The 16,890-nt window shown below is 43.4% G+C and overlaps 1 protein-coding gene across 2 annotated transcripts; it reads right to left on the reverse strand.

Moving 5' to 3' along the window:
• On the reverse strand, window positions 1–16,253 carry grhl3 (grainyhead-like transcription factor 3). Of its 2 annotated transcripts, none has more exons than XM_024146225.2 (15): window positions 16,110–16,253; window positions 13,023–13,134; window positions 12,851–12,915; window positions 11,733–12,009; window positions 11,459–11,544; window positions 11,072–11,222; window positions 10,307–10,418; window positions 9,913–10,007; window positions 8,037–8,195; window positions 7,777–7,858; window positions 7,139–7,269; window positions 5,898–6,024; window positions 5,619–5,704; window positions 5,418–5,482; window positions 1–1,376 (listed from the first exon to the last, which is right to left on the reverse strand). In XM_024146225.2, exons 1-15 carry the CDS (start codon window positions 16,124–16,126, stop codon window positions 1,259–1,261), a joined length of 1,683 nt encoding a protein of 560 aa, XP_024001993.1. In that variant the 5' UTR covers window positions 16,127–16,253; the 3' UTR covers window positions 1–1,258. The 2 variants fall into 2 exon arrangements, with proteins under 2 accessions (XP_024001993.1, XP_024001992.1); XM_024146224.2 differs by having other exon boundaries at window positions 11,459–11,547.
• Between the last annotated feature and the right edge of the window lie 637 nt (window positions 16,254–16,890).

Below are 16,890 nucleotides of genomic sequence, written 5' to 3' on the forward strand. Positions count from 1 at the left end.
TAAAACCACTAAAAGATTTTATTTCGTATATTTTTGATTTTCTTTCAAAAACAAAAAAACTAAGAAGAGTATCAATACAAAAGGATCGCCATGCTAAAATCATAATATACACTACAGGGATATAGACAGAGAATTGAAATGTTGCAAAAACATACAAATAAACTTAACTGAAAGATTTTGACAGGGGTTGATCAGGTATCAAGTGGTTCAGGCACAGTGGCTTAGGGGGAAAATGTGATGGTTACAATACAACCTAGAAATGTGTACAGTCCTTTACGAAAGAAGGCCACTCAGGTTTTTGTGAAGGCAATACTCGCTGAAGTGGGAAATGTGTGACTTTGGTTCTAAAAAAGTCCCTGGTTGGAGAATTCTAGGGTGTGAAACTAACCGGCTACAGCATTATACTATTGGTAGCACTATTATAGAAAACATTATGGTCAGAGAAGTACACAGATGTAGGATCTTAATTGGAAATTGGAAATCTTAACAGGAAATTTTAAACTCGTAGTGTATTTGAGGTTTAAAAAGGGTTTTTAAAGTTTGTAACTTCCACTTAGAAATGTCACTTAATTTTCCCTTACGCAAAATGTATCAACCCCTACAAAAATGTCAATTTATTCCCTGTTGCTGCAGGATTATTTTCCTGCTGTAGCAAACTGGCACAAATTAAGATCCTACATCTGTAATATAATGAAAAACATATATAATCCAACACAATGGCATCATTCCCATTACTTGAGATCCCTTGGAAGAAATTATAAGTACATGAAAAGCAGCAAGAATGGCAGTCTTTGGAAAAGTTGACAACATACATGGACGGTATGTCTCCTGAAATGGAAATGCATAGCTTTGGATGTTTGTGGAAAATGGGTTATGCTATCGCTGTATGTCTCCTCAAAGGGACAACTCATATGTCATATTCATTTCTATTTACATCAAATATTTACAGCATAATTCATCAGAATCGCTCTGTTATAAAATATATACTACAGTAAAAAGTCATAAGAGGGTTAAATTGTATTTACAAAGGCAGTGACTGGCATCGGTATAAAGCTCTTGGTCTGAAGTCGGTTCGATGGTTGAACTGATGGTGGGTGTAGCTTGTCTTCTTTGGCCCCATTGGTCTTTGCCCTCTTGGGCTAGCCAATAGAGTCTCTCACAGAGTAGTGCTTAAAAAGTTGAAATCGGCAGGCAGTTTGATTGGCCACGCTTTGCAATGGGGTGGGCCCGAACATCAAAAATGTCCGCCCCCCTCTCTTCATAACTCCATGAGAGTGACCTGGAACTGACCGCACATGATTTCAGAGATCTCTATGAGGAATGCTGAGTGGTTGCTGTAGTGTTCAATGATGTTGTCATCCATGTTGACGAAAATCCTGAAAAACAAAAAAGACAAATAACAGATTCATGTCTTGTAGGGGGGAAACATGTTACGTAAATTACCAGTTTTCTGCTGTCTGGCTGATACATTTTGTAGTCACGAAACAAAAGAGTGAGAAGCCTACAATTCCCTCAATGCTGCAGACAATTAATCAGGCCAGACTCCTTTTCCCATAGGGCAACCTGTCTTTACAGTAAGTAAAGCTCTGTTGATAATCAAGCGAACTGCCTGCTCACGCTACCCGGAGGGAAGGGACTGATTGAAGACTATAAGCGAAATGAGACATAACCTGTTGGGTTCTCCATTCAAACCTCAGGGCAAACTGCACTTCAGTCTAAGTTATTAAAGCCTTTCAGACAGTGTGACAGAATAACCACACAACATTCTAGGTGACAGTGATCTACTCCATCAAGTCAGCTTCAACAGATTACTGCCTCGGAACATGTTAGTTACACATCTTCATTGGTATGAATGCTTGTGTGAAGACACATACAGCAGACCTACTTTACTACTAGTGGTAGATCTGAAGCTTAGGGAAATGTCAGCTATTCAGTAAAAATAAATACCTTCGATGTACACTATAAAATTAGAATAGTACAGATTTTTTCCCCCAAAGACTATGGTGGCGTCCAAATACGCCACGTTCTAAATAGAAGACATTTTAGTTGTGCGAAAAGAGTATGTTTTATAGTATGTGAAATGTCTAAAAATCGAGTATGGTTTAAAGGTGCAATATGCACAAACAGTTCTGCCATTTTCTGGTTGCTAAAATTCAAATAGTTAATGTGACAAAACAAGCGTAGTAAATCATTGTACCATCTTAAGTGCTGTGAAATATTTTTTCAACAACCAAAAATATTGTATTTTCAGCTTTTTGAAGCTGGTGTACAAAACCAAATGTAAAAGATGCAAAAACTAAACTTAATAACGGGAACCATAGAAATATCGCACATAGAACAGATCTACCACTTAGACTTGGTTTCAATGAGAATGACAGATCTATATACCTCACATTTCTATGTGAATTTGATCAGGTTGCCCAAAAAGTTACATATTGCAGATTTAAATGCCATGATGCTATACTCATTACTGGTTTTCATCTAGTAGAACTTGCTGCACACTATTAAGGAAAATAATTGTCTTTCCAGACTTGTGTGTGTTTGATAAAGACCTTCGATAATGAAATAAGCGGACGCGCTGTGACCAAATGAACGAATGGCGGGAATCAACGCAATTGCACATTAGATGACAGGTTCTCAGGATGGGTGAGCCTATTATGTTGATATTTGTTGATAACTGCATTCGTTTTTACTAAACAGTACGTTCTAAATAGTATGTAGTACAATGAGTACATAGTATGACATTTTAGTAAATATTTGGCAAGACCGATTTCGGACACGGCCTAAGGCTCAAGCATTGAAAACAAAATGGCCACCATTATTTAATTTCATGGTTGACATGCTGCCAATAGGGAGACCAGCTCTTCTTCAAAGGCTAGTCCTATTTAATGTCAACCACCTGGCCTCCACATTGTTGCTCAATAAGGCGCCACCCTCTTTTCACTCTCTGAAGTAAATAGACCAGAACACTTCTTGGTGTAGCTATGGGATGGGTAGATCAGATTAGAGGAACATAAATACTGTAAAGTAAAAGAATAGGGTGACTCATCCAGCCTAGTTTTAAAATCTTTCCATCCTGTGTTTTTTGGAAGAGCTGCAATTATCACATTCCAGAAGACAGAGCTAGCTAGCTCACCTAGCCGGTCTGTCAACTTTAGTTGCCTTCCTTACTGAGGAAAGACCACAATTCAACCAAAATTCAACTTAGATTCAACCTAGTTGACAAGTTTTGCTTGTCAACAATCAAGTTATCAAGATATGTAACTTTCAAAATACAGAAATCATCCCGTATGATGCATTTTGCAGCATTATACAGGGATGATTTCACTATTTTGAAAGTTATATACGCTACATGACTAAAAGTATGTGGACACCTGCTCGTCGAACATCTCATTCCAAAATTATAGGCATTAATATGGAGTTGGTCCCCCCTTTGCTGCTATAATAGCCTCCACTCTTCTGGGAAGGCTGTCCACTAGATGTCGGAACATTGCTGCGGGGACTTGCTTCCATTCAACCACAAGAGCATCAGTGAGGTCGGGCACTGATGTTGGGCTATTAGGTCTGGCTCGGAGTCGGTGTTCCTATTCATCCCAAAGGTGTTCGATGGGGTTGAGGTCAGGGTTCTGTGCAGGCCCGTCAAGTTCTTCCACACGAGTCTCGACAAACCATTTCTCTATGGACCTCACTTTGTGCACGTGGTCATTGTCATGCTGAAACAGGAAATCGATTTCCTCAAACTGTTACCAAAGTTGAAAGCACAAAATCTAGAATGTCATTGTATGCTTTAGCATTAAGATTTCACCAGCAGCATACCACCTTGCATACCACTGCTGGCTTGCTTCTGAAGCTAAGCTGGGTTGGTCCTGGTCAGTCCCTGGATGGGAGTCCAGATGCTGCTGGAAGTGGTGTTGGAGGGCCAGTAGGAGGCACTCTTTCATTTACATTACATTTAAGTCATTTAGCAGACGCTCTTATCCAGAGCGACTTACAAATTGTAAAGTTCATACATATTCATCCTGGTCCCCCCGTGGGGAATGAACCCACAACCCTGGCGTTGCAAGCGCCATGCTCTACCAACTGAGCCACACGGGACTGAGCCACACGGGACTTTCCTCTGGTCTAAAAAATATCCCAATACCCCAGGGCAGTGATTGGGGACACTGCCCTGTGTATGGTGCTGTCTTTTGGATGGGACGTTAAATGGGTGTCCTGACTCTCTGAGGTCATTAAAGATCCCATGGCACTTATCGTAAGAGTAGGGATGTTAACCCCGGTGTCCTGGCTAAGATCCCAATCTGTCCCTCAAACCATCACGGTCCCCTAATAATCCCCAGTTTACAATTGGCTCATTCATCCCTCTCCCCTGTAACTATTCCCCAGGTTGTTGCTTTTACTTACCTGGTAAAATAACAGATTTTTAAAAATCCTTTCACTGGAACTAAGGTGTGTGGCCCAAACAATGAAAAACAGCTCCAGGTCATTATCCTCCTCCACTGAACTTTACAGGTGGCACTATGCAGTCGGGCAGGTAGCGTTCTCCTGGCATCCGCCAAACCCAGATTTGTCCATCAGACTGCCAGATGGTGAGGTGTGATTTATCCCTCTAGAGAACGCGTTTCCAATGGCGGCGAGCTTTACACCACTCAAGCTGACGCGTGGAATTACGCATGGTGATCTTAGGCTGCTCGGCTATGGAAACCCATTTCATGAAGCTCCCGAAGAACAGTTCTTGTGCTGATGTCGCTTCCAGAGGCAGTTGGGAACTCGGTACTGAGGTGTTGCAACCGAGGACAGGCGATTTTTACTCGCTTCGGCAGTCCCGTACTGTGAGCTTGTGCGGCCTAGCAATTCGCGGCTGAACCGTTGTTGCTCGTAGACGTTTCCACTTCATAATAACGCCATGTATAGTTGACCGAGGAAGCTCTAGCAGGGCAGAAATTTGATTAACTGACTTGTTGGAAATGTGGCATCGTATGACGGTGCCACGTTGAAAGTCACTGAGCTCTTCAGTAAGGCCATTCTACTGCCAATGTTTGTCTATGGAGATTGTATGGCTATGTGCTCGATTTTATACACCTGTCAGCAACAGGTGTGGCTGAAATAGCCAAATTCACTAATTTGAAGGGGTGTCCACATACTTTTGTATATATAGTGCATCTTGAAAACATGATTGCTGACAAGTAACACTTTTTGGAACTATGTCAACAATAGACTCATTCTTTTTGGGGTGGAGTTTTCCTTTAATCAAATACGAACAATTTCCCTTCAACTCAGTCTTGCTAACGTTACATGCTAATACTATTGGTAATTATGTAGCATAGCTAATGCTGACACTTATTCCTCCTGATGTAAAAAAAAAACAACAACAGGAAAACACAGATCAATGCACGGCCTCGGTTTAAGAAGTAACTTACCCTCTTTTGCATTTCTTGTAGATGTTCCCAATGGTGTCCTGTTGCATGACGTACTTTTCAGAAATCTGAGAAAGGAACAAGCGAGAGATGAGTGTCACTGTCAACTCCACGGTATCTTCTCCTGGTTGCTGGATGAGATGCTTGGAGGATGACAACAAGGCTGGGTAAGGAAGGAATAAGTATCGTGAATGTACCACCTACCGCTTGTCTTAGACCTTTCAGGGTTGGGCTGCTGAGCATGAGAGCATCGAACACTTCCTCCGACTCTGTTCTCACGTACAGGAGCACTGCAAAACAAAATAACAGAATACTTCAGGTTGTGTGCGCCAGACAAGAACCACAACAGTACTTTGTTTTGAATATTGACCACTTATTCTTTGCCTCATACTAGATGTATTGTCTGTACAACAGGTTTGGGTTTGGCCAAGTCCATTTCAATTCAGGAAGTACACTATTTTCAATTCAACAATTCTTCTTTACCTCGTTGTTGCTCCTCGCATCTGGCCTGCTTGCTTGGTGGCGGGCTACCATTGCTTTGTTCCAGTCTATCACGGTAAAGTCTCTTCAGTGAGCTCTTCTCAACCTCCTCCAACGTTGTGGGGGGTGCCTACACAGAGAAAAGGAGATAAGTAAAACGATTGGGTACAACTTCTCCATCGAATACTGTTGCTTCATTTCCCATCCCAGTCATTGTATGGTTGCAACAGTCATGAGTATGAATGCTGTTATCATAAATCTGTAGATGTGCACATGAATGGTGACGCAGATGCAGATAGATAAAAGGTTCCCGACCAAAGACGTTCGTCTAACTACCAGAGATGTTTGTTTCACAACCTGTCAGCGAGTCAACATTGTATATTATAGGACAGAACATTTCCAGACTCTTTTACGAGTCAAGTTAATGCTAATGTCCCTCCCCTCTAAAGAAGCTGACCTTTTCTAAGAAAGTTATCTAAGACATTTTCTTTGAGAGATGGAATGATTTACGATACTCAAGTCTTGAAACCCCCCCCCCCACCAAAATGCAAGGTACCCCCTTCACCTTTAGCCTAAATTAGGTCACATCTCCACCTTACTTTCCTCTCTTAAAGCTGTGAAAATGTATATAATCTATGTACTGTCTAGTAAGTGTGTGTTCATTAACACTAGGGAAATAATGCTGTAAAGGGCTGGAAAGGGGCTGGCATGCAGACCTTACTAGGCAGACTGAGCACACACACACTCTCCTTCCCCACTCCCTAAATCCCAGACTGTGGGAACTAAAGGCCTGTCAGGACAGCAGCCCTTACCACTTCCACTGGCTTGTGTCAACAACACTGAAAAGGGGGACTTGTGTGTGTGTCAGGTGTGTGTGTGTGTCTTTGTCTAAGCCCCCGCAGGTTAATCCGTGTGTCAGTCACACTTGAGTCGAGTTTCGAGTCGAGGAAACTGAACGACCCACCAATTAGATCGTCTGATCTCGGGCGTCTGTCTCTCCTCACTCTCCCTGACACTCTCCCCATCCCAACCCACTTTTCCCACAACATTTTTTTCCCACACTATCCCTTTTCCCCCCTCTGTGTGCCACAGCCTGGAGCTAAAGTCCAGGGATAGCAGGGAACATGACTCAACTCACTGTTGTGGTGGTGAACTCCAAGATCCCTCAATCCCAGAAAAAGAGAGAGAGAGAAAAAGAGAAAGGAAAATAAAGGGGGCGTGGATAAGGGATGGGGGGAACCTACCAAGCCGCAGCGCTGCATATTGGAGAGGTGCATCTCTGGGATGAAGAGTACAGGGTTGGTGACGTGGTCCTCCAGGGTCTTGAAGAAGGTGCTGCCACTTCCCATTGAGCTGGACACTACTGACTTGTTGGCTGAGGAGGGAGAGGAGAACACTGGGTTAGAATTGGCGTTATAGACTGGCCTAAGATATAAAGGACTGGTTTACCGGGTGCTCTTTAGTCTATGAGTAAGGTTTACCTGAGTGTAGGAAACTGGCTCTATGACATTGTAATGCACCACTAGTTATTCTCTTTAAGAAAGAATAGGATGCTATTCAAATGGGGCTAAATCCCAAAATTCAAATTTTGTTAGAAACCCATGGTGTTAAATTACAATCACAGGCTTAAAATACAGGATGTATTTCTTGCTTGGGTTAGTGTCTTGCTCCACTGCTGATCTAGTCAGAGTACATTTTCAATCACGTAATGGAGTTGAGAAGGCCAAGCTTCATGATAAAAACAAATTGCTGAAAGATACCCAAACTGTAATTAAATTCCTTATTTGCATGTTCTGACACACACCATGATGTATTGGTGGATTATTTGTTGGTGGATGTAGGTTGTCATTATTTTAGTAATAAGAGCCTGAGGTAGACTTACTGTTGTTGCTTGAGTCAATGACTGTCTTGACCCTCCTCTTGCTCCTCTTCCTCTCTTCATCCCTCATCTTCCTCTCTGCACCCTGAGGAAAAAGACAGACGGTCACAACTCTACTCTGACACTTTTACTCCTCATTTAACAAAATGAGTCAGCCGTACAACAGGTGCATTTCTTTGAAAACAAACCAAAAAAAACAAATAAATCTATGTTTATGTCATGGATGAGCATAGCTAGCACAGTGGGTAGAGATCTTTACTGACCTTATCGCAGAAGATTTTGATCTGGCAGGCCGCTCTGTGGATAAGGCGGTTGGTGCCGCTGCTGAAATCATATGTGTCGATCTGGAGGTTGAGAGGAAGCCCCTTCACTCCCTTCTGAGAGGAGAAGTCTGTGCTCAGAGAGTTAATGCCAATGTACACCTGGAGGAGAGAGAAGAAGAGGGTTAACAGGATATCAGACAACAGTCGAATTGGAACTTTCTAGAACAGTTTTGCTGCCCTGTAGCACTTTCCTGTCGTCAAATGACCTACTGGCCTCATGGGTGAAATGTTATTCATAATGAATGAACATTATTTTTTTAAAAGCCGCAGAAAATACAGTTTATCTTTGTCAAACGGTTTTGCTATATTTCAGTCTTCTTTGATTTATGTAAGTGTAATATTGGGATGCAAACTCAACATTGAATACATTTCAACTCTATATCTGACATGGTACAGGTGTGTTCTTTTTTGTAGGCCCATAACCATGTGTGGGAAGTGTATATTTTGTTTCACTGTAGATTTGTTTAAGACTACCAAGAAACACTCTGTGACCCTGATTTAGCCCACTGCAGTAAAAGGTTAAAGGTCCTTGCACAGCAATTGGAACCTTAAAAATCATTAAAGCATTTTAAAAATGTAACCTTCATTTAACTARGCAAGTCAGTTAAGAACAAATTCTTATTTACAGTGACGGCCTACGACAAGAGAGACAACACAACACTACATAAAGAGAGACCTAAGACAACAACATAGCAAGGCAGCGACATATGACAACACAGCATGGTAGCAACACAACATGACAACAACATGGTAGTAACACAACATGGTAGCAGCACAAAACATGGTACAAACATTATTGGGCACGAACAACAGCACAAAGGGCAAGAAGTTAGAGACAACAATATGTCACACAAAGCAGCCACAACTGTCAGTAAGAGTGTCCATGATTGAGTCTTTGAATGAAGAGATTGAAATAAAACTATCCAGTTTGAGTGTTTGTTGCAGCTCGTTCCAGTCGCTAGCTACAGCAAACTGAAAAGAGGAGCAACCCAGGGATGTGTGTGCTTTGGGGACGTTTAACAAAATGTGACTGGCAGAACGGGTGTTGTATGTGGAGGATGAGGGCTGCAGTAGATATCTCAGATAGAGGGGAGTGAGGCCTAAAATGGGTTTATAAATAAGCATCAACCAGTGGGTCTTGCGACGGGTATACAGAGATGACCAGTTTACAGAGGAGTATAGAGTGCAGCGATGTTTCCTATAAGGAACATTGGTAGCGTTGACACAATTCGCAATTGTTTTACTAAGCAAACGCTAGAAGTCTATGGACACATGGTGTAATGACACCTTTTTGGATTGGAAACCCCCTCCAATGTGGACAAATGTACAGAGGTACAGTATAGCAGAAAAGTCTAGAATGTTTCCACACTGGTCGGGTCTTGGTAAGGTTTTAGGATATGAGAGGCATTGATTTGAACATACTATTGTGATCGGCCAGGAGTGGAAAGGGATGGTTGTGACATTCCTTCCAACCCGTCCTTTCCCTTCTCTCTCTCTCTTTCTCATTCTCATTCCCTCTCCCTCACCTGCAGTGAGTTTTATTGCCCCACCCTTATACCCTGGGGGGCAGTGTGCAGATTGCAGTAAGCGCTCTCGACGTGACGCTCTTCCCTTGTGGTGACAGGCGCACCGGGGCAGCCGCATGCCAGGGATTCCTCCCCTCCCAACCCTCAGCGCTCCTTCATCGCCCCATTTCAGCTCAATGGGTAGCGCGGCTAGGCACATAATAGGGGTGCGCCAAGCGTTACGACATCATCTGTGTGTGTGCCAGTGTGCGTGTTTTCCACTGTTGCTTCAGTTTCCTCGCCGCTTTTACCTTAGCTTCCTCATTGGGGTTCCAGATGAAGGACAAAGCGTTGAAGGCTACCTCTTCCACGTGGCTGATGCCACTGAATACCTCTTTGTAGTCAGCTAGAAGATAAATAGAAAGATATTGATTTAGTTCCGAGAAATTTCTGGAACCATTGGAATAGTTATTGTCTTTCGTTGAAGTGGTTATCTGCTCTGAAAAGATACAGGCTTACAAAAAGCAACAGCAAAAACAACAACTGATAAAAAAATCTTCCAGTCGCTGGCATTTGTTGTTGTAGATGTTGACCTATGGCTTTTATCCATGACATTCTTCAGAGAAGACAACGGGGAAAGTCTCGTAACTGTCTGTTTCTATACTATTTCTATACTGTAAGACGGTCAACGTTGCGGTGCCATACCGATGTCAATGACTCTCTGCTTAACGGTCGGCTGCCGTGCGTGCCAGTGATTCCAGCACCTCAGCTGAATCTCTGCGTTCTTGTCGTTCTCAAACACCGCCATGACCACCGTCTGGAGAAAGAGAGACACAACAAAAGAGAGAGAGAAAGAAGAGAAAATAGGGAAAGAGAGAGAGAGCGAGCGAGAGCCATCAGGCAAGGTACATTTTGGGTAGGTTATACGTCTTTGTTGGTGCGTCGTCGACTTTGAGAAAGGCACAACTGGGCACGTTTTATTCAGACATCAGACCCTGTTATCATAATTCTAAATCCTCAGTTCTCTCCTGGTATTGTCACCAACTATTAGCAGGGCTTGTGTGTGCTCTCTTTTTACTTGACAAAAGAGAGGGTTGTCACCCAGGCCGTTGGCACCACACCTCTCCCCCTGTTCTCCTTCTGACTTAGTCACTTAGTCACAAAGAACTCAGGGCCTGACTAACTGGCTAACATGCATTGGGTTTGGCCCCGCCAGATGAAATATGCAATGGCCCGAGTACTGAGCCTGGCGGAACTCCAAACCCGAAATCACTCATCACAGAAAGAGAGAAAGAGTTTCCCACCCCAATTCACCACGACTTGGTTCAGACTGTCAACAATGTTGAACCGAGATATTATTTTTTCCTCGGGAGATTCCTAAGGAACATACTTTCACTGGGGTTGTGTCCGACAGAACATCCTATGGGTAGAGGAAATGTTCTTGGGTGATGTCATCAAAGCTTGACTCACCTTGACTTTGTTGGAGATCAGGCTGGCTGAGCTGTCCACCCCCTGAAGGGAGATGGGGTAGAACTGGCCCTTGTTGAGGTAAACCATGGGCAGCTCGGACGACTTCTTCTGGATGGCTTGAGGGGCTCCCAGAATGAACTGGAAATTGTTCCTGGAGACAGAAAAGAACAGAGAAGAATGTTAATGCACAGCATTATGCTTTGCTATTGGAATTTGACCCCCGTTGCTTTATAATTTATACACAGCTCAATTATATGAATTATCTTTAGCCTAATAAGCATTAGCGATACTGGGCGTACAATAGTTCAGTGTTCAAGGTGACGTGATGACTTCGAAGTCATCACACAGGTGTTCTAGTTTGATCTGACTCTCGGGGCAAATAGCTACCTGTATCTCTCTGGAGGAGATTTGCTGTAAGAGTCCGAGTAAACTGGGCTGTGCTGCTCGGCAAAGGGATCGCTGTAGGGTAGAGTCTGCTTCAGGGCAACACAGGAAGAAATGTGAGAAGAGGGAATATGAAAAGGACAAAAAGAAAGAGAGAGATGGAGGGAGGGTAACTAGAAGTGAAGGGGGAGATGAGACATTGCCAGAGATGAAAATGTACAAAGGACAACACCAGTTGTGATATAGACAAAAAAAACAAGATGGCTAGGCTTCTTACCTCAGTGGTGGCCTCAGGGAAGGCTGTCTCTGTGGACCACTTCTGGGAGAGCAAGGAGTCGAAGATGTTGTTGATGACCTGCTTGTCGTAGGTGTCGGCACTGGGGGTGAGAGGGAGAAGGTTTTGGGGGACAGAGGGGGGACAGAGGGGTGACAGCTTGCTGTTCAGCTCCAGCGCCTCCTGGGGGTGGTTGGAGGAAATGTTCTCGGGCAGCAGCTTCATAATGTTGGCTGGCATCTCCAGGGAGACCAGCTCGGGGGAGGAGCCAATCATAGTCCTGGATTGGGGGGAGGGGGAGGAGTTTAGATACAGGACCAACCCAATTCGCCACCCCTTTGATTGACACTCAATGAAATCAATGGGGTTGTTTGACAAATAGTACTCTCGTGAGAAACACTGATTGTCAATAGTACTTCCTTCCTTCGAATAAACTCCAGCTCTTTTATGCAGTAGCAGATACAGCAGCACACATGCACACAATTACAGACTCAAAATATGTGTCAAAGTCAATAAACATGAAGAAAGCCAGTTTAGTTCTCAGAGTCCACTAAGCACACAATGCTACTGAAAGTGAACTAAACAGGGCTGGGCAGGAACTGTTTACTGCCTAATCCTGGAATGTTTTCTCTCTTTCTATAAGTTTCTCTGTGGGACTGACTGCTGTGTTTGACGGGACAACAGCGTGCCCCACCGACGGCCATTTTCCAACCCAGACAAAAGAGAGGGTGAGAGAGCGGCAGAGCTGGGGCTGCTTCTCCTCCTTTGTGAGTCAGAGTGTTGTTCGGGGGAGGGAGGAGGATGATGAGAAGGAGGTGTACCACGGCCCATAATCCCTTGGGGCTCTGTTTGACATGGGGATTAGCCACCAGCTCACCCAACTCTAACCTCACCAAAGCCCTGCCCTGCCTCTACCGCTTGACTCCATGTCAATGGGCTTGACTTCATGACATGGGAACTCCTAATACCACCCGGCAACCACTTAAAATCCCTTTACCCCTTTATCTGTCCCATAAGCACACCCCTTTAGTGTCTGCCTCTCTCCCTAGATTGACAGGTGGCTATCTCAATCAAGTCCATACTCTTGGTAGTGTTAATAATTGCTCAGAAGTCAATCTTACCTCTCCGATGGCTTGTACATACTACTGCCTCGGCTGCATGCAACCATTTTCTGCTCTTTGGGTGTCTGTGAAAGTGAAACAACAACCGTGAGTACTGATACAGCACAATATCTATACATAGGACTCAAAGTTGAACTTAAACAGGTGGTATAACACACAGACACACAGTTACCTTGCACTGGTCGTATGTGAGTAGGCTGTCTGTGTAGGCCCAGGAGTCCATGATGTAGTTATTGTAGCGCTGGTAGTTGAAGCTCTCGTTCTGAAGGACCAGTCCCAGAGTCCTGCAGCGAACAGACCAGGAGAAACATCACATTCATAAACTTACATTATAGATTTATTACAAATCAAAATGGTAGGCTTCCCATTCAGAATGTGGCATGACAGTGAAGGGTTTAGTAATTCAATTCCTCTTCTTTTTTTTAAATTGTAAAATAATATATTAGAAAGGCAACAATGAGCATGTTTTGGCTATAGAAGGGCCTGTTTACCTGTGCATTAGAAATGCAAGGCTTTTACAGTGTGATCATCTGCATGGTAATAAAAACCTTAAGTACTGCACATACCTGCCTCTGGAGGGTTTCGATTGCAAAACCACAGATCGTAATAAGATTTGGCTGCAAGTGTCAGAGAAGTTCAACATGCCAGGGGCCAAGAGCTCATGTACACACAAACATGCCTTGTACGACCTCGACGTGATCAAGTTACCTCGGAACTTGTATGGTGTTTTTTTTTTTTTAGGAAAGAAAGAAACAACTTATTTGATTTGAGCCTTTCCCTTCCTGGGAGCATAACGATTTCTAAAGTAAACATTTCAGGACCGGAGCGCTCACCTGGGAGTCCCTGGGTTTCAATACTTCCAAAAGGCCAGAAACAAAACAAGCGATTTAGGGGAAGGATGAGTTACTCCTCAGACCAGGATAAACAGAGAGAAAAGCAGGATTTGTTTTGGGAATTTCCTTGCAACTGGGAATGGGATAAACCTTCTCCTGTAAGTTGTCCTGAAATGGCCAGAATGCAAACAGTGCAGGTTTACCTATGGGCTACCACATCATGTGCTAACAACAGAGGAAGACTCCAGGCATTGACAGCCGACTATGTTCGATTAGGAGAGAGGGAGAATGGAAAGAAAAATACCTAAGTTATTACGATCCAACCCAAACTCTTAATGACTGTCACAATAAGATATATTAGCATCAAATAAGACCGTGTGATCACCTATACGTCTTATATAATTCCATACAACTGTTTACTAAAATGCTTCATCTCAAAACTGCAACCCACCACTGTTCAAGATACACCTGTCTCTCCCTGTACGCTCACTCACCTCAGTACACTGTAACACCACAATATATCTCATTAGCTACTCTCCTTTCCCTAAATAATGCTCAATACAGATGTTACAATAGAGAATCCCGGTCTAGAGTTTCACTACTACACTGTTATGTAATTCAACTCATTACACATTGTCATTAACCAGCCCCTCTAACACATTCGGGGGATACCCGTTTCTCTCTCCCCATTGTGCGTTGTACCCCCTGGGTTAGTGTCAACACGGCTTGTGACAGGCCAGTTTAAATCACGAGCCGGCTTAAATTCACAACATTGTGGGGAGAGAGAGAATGTCAAATATAAAATGGAGAAACCTGACACACACACACACTTTTCTGAAAACACACCTTTCACATGGGGGTCTCATTACACAATGTAAAGAGAGAAAGAGAAGGGGGGCCCCCGAGTGCCTGATTTCTCACCCTCTCGCTGGAAGTCTAAGTGGCTCAAACTACTGTACAACAGAAGATGAATGAACAAGTCAACGCTTGCATAATTTTCGATTCTGGCCCTCAGCAGAAGAGTTTAGATGAAAATTATAAAAGGAAAGGAAAATGTTGCAGAATCAACAGCAGTTTCAGCCAAAGGCCTTACATCTGGTCATTCTAACCAACCAATACACTTGACTATATGACTGGTTGCATTTCACCTTGGAAGTTAAACCACAAGGCACAAGTCAGATTGGGGCCAGATGAAAAACTAACTCCACTACACCCCCCCCCCCCTCTGTTGTTGACTATCTGAAATGTCAACGTGGATGAGCAAGTTTTTAAAACGAAACGACGACAAAAAAAGAGATCATGCTCATGGGCCCCAACTCCCTCATCAGGAAACTGGGTCAACTCAACATGAGAATCGAGGGCTGCACCATCCACTCCAACTCCACAGTCAGGAACCTTGGTGTTTTATTTGACCCCACTCTGTCATTTCAACCCCACATCCGGAACATCACCAAAATCAGACTTCTTCCAACTCAACAACACCTCATGACTCAGACCCTCTCTCACTGACCCCATTGTTGAAACCCTCATTCATGCTTTTGTTTTATCACACTTGGATTACTGCAACGCCATTCTCTACAGACTCCCCGCCAAAACCACTGGGCAGACTTCAACATATCAAAATTCAGCTGCACGGGTCCTCACACAAACCAAACCTTGGGGACCACATCACCCTCAACTCCACTGGTTCCCGGTTCACATCAGGATCGCATTCAAATTGCTCACGCTCACCTACAAAGCACTTAATGGACTGGCGCCCACATACCTTACTGACCTCCTGCACCCCTTCACTACCACCTGTTCACTGCGCTCCTCTGACACTGGCCTCCTCACCATCCCTCGCGTCAGTCTCCGCTCCATGGGAGACTGGGCTTTTAGCAGTGCAACTCTGGAACTCCCTCCCGCTCCATGTCAGAACCTTGCAATCCATACATAAATTCAAGTCCACACTAAAAGACACAGCTCTTCACACCTGCTAACCCGGATTCTATGTCGTCTTAGCTCTAATCCTCCATCTAGTTCACTTTCTGTCATCATGTTCAGTGTTCTCCCTGGTTAGTCTGTCATCATGTTTAGTGTTCTCCCTGGTTAGTCTGTCATCATGTTTAGTGTTCTCCTCTGGGTTAGTCTGTCATCATGTTTAGTGTTCTCCCTGGTTAGTCTGTCATCATGTTTAGTGTTCTCCCTGGTTAGTCTGTCATCATGTTTAGTGTTCTTTTATATACTTACTTATTTTAATGTGTGATTTTAACTATTTTTATCCTGCTGATTTTCTTGTGTATGTAAAGTGACTTTGGGTGTCGTTAAAAGCGTTTAAATAAAATGTATTATTACAATTCCAAACACGTTTCCCTTAAATAACACATTCTGGCATGAAACACCAACTCCAACCCCATAGCATGTCACAGAAAAAATTGTCAACTTACTCAATCTCTTTGGTCATGACTCCTTTCCAAGACAGTAGATCTCAGGCTTCTTTAGGTAAAATGTGTTCGTGTGTTCTTTTGAAAGGCTGTCAGTCAGTCTTAGCAGAGAGAAGCAGACTTGTCCCGCTGAGGGAGCTTGTTTGATTCCAGTCCACACCGGCTCCCAACATTTATTTCATGCCGACAGGTAGCTTTCCTCACTCACTCCTGATTGGCCGAGGGCTCTGGAGACAGGTGCCTGATAGGACAGGTGTGGATGGGTTAACTGTTTCAGTGCTGGTGAGAAACCAGATGTGAGTGGTGGGTACTTAGCAGGACAATGCTGGGCAGCGTTTCACGCATCTCATTGAGAGTTAAAGAAAATAGTGAGATTGGCTTCTCCAAGGTGTGAAATGCTTCTTATTTAGAGTGGTAAACCAAAGAGTTTTTGCAGGAACTAGGCTTTAAAATGGTAACGTTAATTCAGTATCATTATTTTCTCTCTCTGAGTCTACAGTGTTGTGAACTGGTGGTTTTGGTGCCCTTGTGTTTGTCATTATCATTGGCAAAACTATTTGATGGGAGTAGCTGGGGGTAGTGGTTCAATACTTTATATTTGAGTAGGATTTGTAAGGATGTGTTACATTGCATATTGAATTATCCAAAAGAGGCACATAATAAAGATTAGAATATGTTCCCTATAAAGAAAGTCATTTTCATGTGCTTAGTGAATTTCTGCTATAGTTTACTAAAAACATTTGCTGATTTACATTTTTTAGAATTAGGTTAGGATTTTTTCTGG

The sequence above is a fragment of the Salvelinus sp. IW2-2015 genome, unplaced genomic scaffold, assembly GCF_002910315.2.
Source record: "Salvelinus sp. IW2-2015 unplaced genomic scaffold, ASM291031v2 Un_scaffold16326, whole genome shotgun sequence".
NCBI classification, from domain to species: domain Eukaryota; kingdom Metazoa; phylum Chordata; class Actinopteri; order Salmoniformes; family Salmonidae; genus Salvelinus; species Salvelinus sp. IW2-2015.